The following is a 6,999-nucleotide window of genomic DNA, read 5'->3' as shown; positions in this document are numbered from 1 at the left end:
TCTAATGGATCAAGTGCCTGGAATATAGCTTCAGCTCCATGTAGATGGTTATCACCTTCTGGATGTGGCTATATGGATGTGGGTATAATGCAAGGCTAGACTGGCATTTTTAAAAAAAATTGAGATGTATGACCACCTAACAACAAACTGTGTGCATTGAGGAGACTGTCAGGCAAGCAGTAGTGTTATCCGCAATGCATGTGTGTGTTTTAGTGTATATTAGGGTTGGCTCTGGCAGTAAGCATTGTGTGTTGACAGATTTTTTTTCCCTGGGTGGCCATTCAGAAGAAGAGGAATAAGTGATCTTGCAGAGAATTTGCAGATTTCCTGGCTGGGTGGGGGAATCTGAATCACTATTGGATGCTAAAGAAATCTAGTAGGGTAAGCAATAAGAGCACAAATATTCTTGTGCATTTACACACAGAATGTGGAAAAATATGGAGAATATATAAAAATATGGAATAAATATTAAACTATGGGTAATGAGCGAATCACAAAAACTTGATAATGATAACACCATTGTAGCCATTTTCCTCTTAGGTCACTATCCACCTGTGGAGGGATAAAATTCACCCATAAGGACTGTAAAGATGTGGAGAAGTCATAGCTCGGCTGGTCAGATGCTAGATTATAAAGCAAAAAAAAAAAAAAAATCTGTTACTTCAATTACAATACTGCAGCTGACAGTAATAAATTCAGATTAGTTCATAAAGGTTACCATCCCCCTAACTGGCTGGATTGTAATGACCTAACACATATTGTCTACTTTTATCTCTATCATTTAGGTTAGCAACTATACTATTGTTTAGTGTTTGCCTAATATTAATACAGTTATCACAAGTTTAACCTGTTTCTCAGTTTTCACTATAAGCACTTCAGTTTACGTGATACTTTGAAGATGGGTGATACAGGAGATGTGTGGGTGTTTTAGATATTGTGCATAGCTTACATTGCATTAGAGGTACACATTTGCAGATTCTAAATTCTGTTCCTCGGAGACAACCTACAATATGGTCCACATAAATACAGCCCATATCACATTGCTGTGTGGCAAGTCAGGCTGCCTCTGCCCACACCCAAGAGCCACCCACATCAGCGTGATAACATTATCTAACAACCAGCAGGCAGCTGTCGGTGTCCCATGGTTTAATGATTCAAAAGGTACAACATCCTTCTGTGGCCCACTGCAAAACATGATTGGAGATCTGAACATGAAATATGTGGTTGAGTGACTTGCTATTGTGCATCCTCACTCCACTTATCTCTCTGCTGCATTGGATTCTGGATTGTTATATGAACTATGAATTGATGTGCTGATAATGGCATTGTGAGGACTCATGAATAATATGGTATTATTTTTCAACCATCAAGTTTGATTGCTCTCGCTGAGCCATCTCATTCAGGATTAGTGAACTATTATTTGTTCTATTGCTGTTTAATTGTGACTTAATAATAACTGTGCATGTTAGCACACAGGAATTAAACAAGCATGTACAAAAATTACAAGTATTCCTGCTTTGTAAAAAAATATCTCTAGGACCAAAACCAAATTCTAAAGGCTTCAAGAAGTTAACATTAATATGGAAAGGAGACACATGTATGGATCGGATGTTTCCAACAAGCTGGCATAGTACATTAAATGCCATGTAGACAAAGTGACGAGTTATGACTGAAGTACGGAACTTCCCATCGGAAAACTCATTTTACTTTTCTGAGGAGTATCTTAACAAAAACTGTTAAATTTACTCTTCTAGATTATATTATAATAAGAATTAGCAGTGTAATTTAATAGTCTTTTGTAATGTGAAGTAATTTCATTGTATTGCTTTTCAATTAAATAAGGAGAAAGAGTGTTTGTGTTCTGGCCACAGATGAGCCAATTGTGTCTGACTGCTGTGTCATCCTCTGCCAGTGGCATCATCAGTTGCAGTATGGAGGGGCATGTGGTCAGCACACCCCTCTCCCAGTCATTGCCAGGTTTCTTGCCCTTAGAGCTGTTACTAATCAATCGAGTAGCTCCTCAGTTGGCCTCACAAGGGTGTGTGCACCCTGTACCACTTCTCCCCCCCCCCTCTCCCCCCCCCCCACACACACACATACACATACACACAAAAATAATCCTTTGCAGTACTGGGAATCGAATCAGGTTTCCACGTAAGGCAGTTAGCTGCACTGATCAGTTGGCTATAGAGGTGGACTTTACATAAAATCAAATATATATTTGACTTTTCCCACATCCCAGAGCCTATTCTCTGTGAGACTGATTCAATGTGAGTAATTTAATTTAAAAAGAAAATCAGTGCAAAAGGTTCACTGATGTTTTTACACATGTAAGTTGACATCTGTTACTATGAGGACATTTTTAACCCTGCACAACAGTTAAGGTAATTGATGAATACCAAGTGATGAGATATTTATCCACCCTTTCTCATTAGAACACAAGTTTATTTCTCATTTTATTTTTTTCACAGCAGATTCATTAATATTCACAAAAGATATGCATAATTTCGTATCCATTTAAAAAAAAAATTATAATGTGCCCACTGCAACATAAGCAGATTACATATGATATTGATGTAGTCATACATTTATATTGCCTACAGAGGCAAAAATACTTTCTGACTTCAACTGATATGCATATACCCTTTATACATGTCACTGGCAGAAATTGCATTCTAACTTAAAAAAAGACAATAAACTTTTGCACACTGCTTATGCTGCCATCAAAATCTGCAGTCTTTTTTTTTTTATTGTGATGTCTTTAAGGAGCACAACCACCTTTTAAACATCAGAGATGAAAATATCCAGTATTCTGCAATTAATTGTGACATAATACAAGTATCTTTCACCTCTTTGCAAATGGAACTCTCAATATGTCACTGGTTCCAACAGTATGTTTTCCAAATATGCACATTTAACAGCATATGGTGTCAGGAATGCTAGAATAGTGAATAAAAAAGTTTTCAGCTTTGTTTCACCTTTGATTTAAACATGTTGAAAAACTCATATAAATGCATAATATAAATAACTTAAAATATGTGCCTTTAAATGGAACATGTTACACTCATAACAAAATGAAAATATTCATTTTCAACTGATCATTCCACAACAATAAAACCATGGAATATTGTTGAAAACAGCATATTTATGCTATATGTGATTGCAGTCTTTCTTGGCGTATTCAACTGATGAAGTCTTCTCACCAGAAGATGATGGGTATGAAACTCATTGAAATGTTGCGACAAGACGACGCCACCACTCAGCTGATAACCGAGAAGAATTTATCAACATATTTATGCTGTCTTTCAGCTGTCCCTTTTTCTTGTTTGCATTCCTAATTTTAGAATATTGACAATTGGAGATTCTAGCATTAGAGATATGAGAAATGCTAGGAGGAATGCTGCCACTACATTTCCAAGATACAAGACAACCTGCAACATTAAATACTGCATTAGGAGAATTGCAAAAATAAGCAGAAATAATCATAATTAGGCTTCTAGTGATGTAATAAACTAGACAACTGACACATATCTTAGCTGTCAATATTTATTTACTATTTTTTTTTTTTGTGTGTGTGTGTGTGTGTGTGTGTGTGTGTGTGTGTGTGTGTGTGTGTGTGTGTGTGTCTTATCACACTGAAATAGGAAGAAATACAGGTACTCTACAAGTTTACCTGATAACTGAGAAATAGTATTATATATCTAAATGTATAACTAATTTTATGGCAATAGTACAAATGTTGGAAAACAATAAGGCTTCTATGAAATGTAGCCTACTCAAGTTCATTATGAAGACAGTTAGTGATGTTAATTTGTGTAGTAGCTGTTCATAAAGTTGTTTTGATGAATATAGATTTATCACTGTGATCCTTTCTATTTATGACAATAAACATTTATTTTTGTGTAATATATTTTCTGTGATGTTTACTTTTTCTGTAATGTTTATTTAACTGCTAAATTTATTTTTGTGTAATAGAACCTAAGCTGTAGATACTTTAATATGTAACACATTAGAACTGTTTATGTAATACCACAACAAATTTGTAAAACTAATATGTTCCATAACCTGTGATGTATATTCACAATGTGGATTACCAGAACACACAAAAAAATATAAAATAAAAAAGGTATCTCTTTTAGATTAATTGTACTGTAATATTTGAACTCCTTTAAATGATTCTTTTATCAGAAAACAAAGTATTTTAGACATATGAGAGAAATGATTAAGGCAAGTGATTATCAATTAGAATGACTTTCTGTGTAAAAAAAGTAATAACTGGAAATATTATTGAATTCATGTAATGTATGGAGCAACTGGAAAAATTATTACATAATATAAATGAGAACAATGTGTCAGAGATGAATCAACTTGACAGAAAGTCCACTTTAATTTATACAGATATGCTTCTCAAGTTAAACTCATCAGATTTATATCTACCTGAAGATTTGTATCCCCATCTACATCTCATCTTAGAGAATATGTTATAACTGTTTTTTACAGAGATATAATTGTAGTCAAATCACAGGTGTAACATGGTGTTTCAAATAGTACTTCAGTACTTTTTTGTGATTATTTTGCTAAATATTTGAAATTTCATATTTGCAATGTATAGATGATTTCAGCTCAAAAAGATACTGCAAATCACATGTTTCATGCAATACCAAATGACAGTGGAAAATATGGATTTACTTTTTCTAAAAGAAAGAAACAAACAAAAGTGTATGTAATATTTTATATGTCCATGCATTAAGGTGGTAAAATTAATCTGGTTTGATATTCAGTTTAGTGAGCCATATTAACAGTGACAGTAAAACATGAAGAATAACATGTACACTAGCAGCAGCTGAGTTGCACTTGCTACAAGCAGTAGCAGACAAACAGCATAGTGAGACTTGAGATGGGGAAAATGAGGATATGGTAACTGAAATACCTGGCCAGTCTACAAATATATATTTAAAGTGACACAGCACTGGACAGTGTTAGTACTATGAATTGAAGGCTTGCTGTCAGTCTGTCTCCAATATAGTTGATGACAACAATAGACACCAAAACATCGGTTAACATGTATTTTCCATGTCTTCTTTGCCCGACTTGTCATTTCTTACGTACCAGCCCACATCACATTGTCTGCTGCTGTCATGCAGCAGTATTATTTTCCCCCCCCTTCCTCCCCCCCTCCCCCCCCCCCCCACACACAATATATATATCATTTTTAAAACCTTTGTTAGTAATGAGAAGCAAACTACAATTTTCTGCTCACTAATGGAATTGCACGAAACAAATGTGAAGTATTTTTTTGGGCTCATTCCGTCTACAAATTGCAAATATCTATTCAAAAACTAGAGAGAAATATGCCTGACAACCCTTAAAAGGCACACCTGAGTCCCAGATAAAAATATTAGTTTCTATTATAATCTAGTTTCTTATAGCAACTTTCTTGTGTTATAGTAATATGTTCATATAATTCACATTAGCCATAAGATAACTCTAGCAATATTTTGCAAGACTGACAGGCATTTTGATTTCTCTACTGAGATGGTTAGTCTGTATAGTATACAACAGAAAGAAGGTCTGTAGCAACAGTTACTGCTGTTTCATCAAAGTTTATTATCCTTTGATAGCAAGTTAATGGAGGATGGGGAATTGTTACAATTCAACAAAGCTTTTGAGTAGTAAATCACTATTGACAGTTTGGATGATGATGATGATGATGATGATGATGCTAAACATAGTAATTGTTGGGACTCTGACTAAACCATTTTGAGACAAATATGATTAATGTATCTAAAACACAAATACGGGTAGGAAAATTTTTGTTAAAATTAGCCTTCTTTTTCTCAGGCACATTAACATATTTATAGTGCATCACATAAAAATTGATATTTTAACATGGTTTTTGGTTTAAAATACAAACTTGGGACAGGAGCTAAAACATTTTGTCATGAAATGTGACTCGCTGATTACATAAAGAAACTACTAAAATGCCTAACTGTTAAAGTAAAGACATGATCTCATTGGCTGATAAAGCAGGACAAAAATCAGGCCCTGGAGTAAATTTTATCCTATTGCCACAATACAAAACAGATTCTATTTAATGAAGTATTCAGAAACCTGAATGTTTCAAGTATTGTACACTGGAGTATACTATTGTTGCAGAGGAGGACACTGCCTTAAAGGGAATTGCTCAGTTCAGTGTAATTGTTGTGTCACTACTGTTTATGCATCCCTATTTGTTCATGGTCTAAAGGATATTCACAGGTCCTGTGGCTGTTTGAGGCAGTGTAGCAATCTATTATCACATCCTTTAATATGAATGAGAATGACAGAAGAGGGGGATGAAAATTCTCAGTATACAGGGTGAGTCACTAACTATTGCCACCAAGAATAACTCTGAAAGTATGATAGTAGCTGAAAAGTCTGTGGGACAAAAGTTGCATGGGACAAAGGGGGCCATAATATGACATTGGTTTTTTGTTGCTAGGTGGGGTCACTTCAGAGATATGAAGGTCAACTTTGTTTTGTAAATGGATGCTATAGTTTAGTACTTATTTTCTGATAGTGGCTATCAAGACAAATCCAATGATGTGTAACAGTAAGGTCAACGAAGGTCACAAAGGTGGTATGAATGTCCATTTACAGAAGGTGTTGGAAGCGATGATGATTGGTATCAATGCAGTGCTGCAATCTTCTTATCATGGATTGAGTGGTATTCCTTATTGCTTTGGCACTTATCGAAGCACATGTTCTGACAGTTCTCTCTCACTTATCTTCAGGTGTAGTTGGAACATCTTTATAAGCAATGCCTTTTACGAATCCCCACAAGAAAAAATCCAGAGGTGTCAAGGCTGGCAAACAAGCTGATGACGACACGTCTCCTCCGCATCCAATCCAACAATTTGGGAATTGTCTCTGCAACTCATTTCTAGCCATCAGCAAAAAATCTGGACACCCATTGTGTTGATACCACATTCTGTTCCTTGTTCCTAAAGGTATTTCTTC

General features: G+C 35.1%; 1 protein-coding gene across 1 annotated transcript in view; it reads right to left on the bottom strand.

Moving 5' to 3' along the window:
- Positions 1 to 3,180: 3,180 nt before the first annotated feature.
- The window catches only part of LOC124722223 (nose resistant to fluoxetine protein 6-like), a 157,313-nt gene continuing 153,494 nt past the window's right edge, over positions 3,181 to 6,999 (bottom strand). The window contains exon 15 of the mRNA XM_047247417.1: positions 3,181 to 3,431. Coding sequence (XP_047103373.1) covers positions 3,306 to 3,431 — 126 coding nt within the window. The 3' untranslated portion in view covers positions 3,181 to 3,305. The remainder of the gene's footprint in view (positions 3,432 to 6,999) is intronic.

This window comes from Schistocerca piceifrons, chromosome X (assembly GCF_021461385.2).
Source record: "Schistocerca piceifrons isolate TAMUIC-IGC-003096 chromosome X, iqSchPice1.1, whole genome shotgun sequence".
Taxonomy (NCBI): domain Eukaryota; kingdom Metazoa; phylum Arthropoda; class Insecta; order Orthoptera; family Acrididae; genus Schistocerca; species Schistocerca piceifrons.
This window is presented reverse-complemented; position numbering and strand designations above follow the sequence as displayed.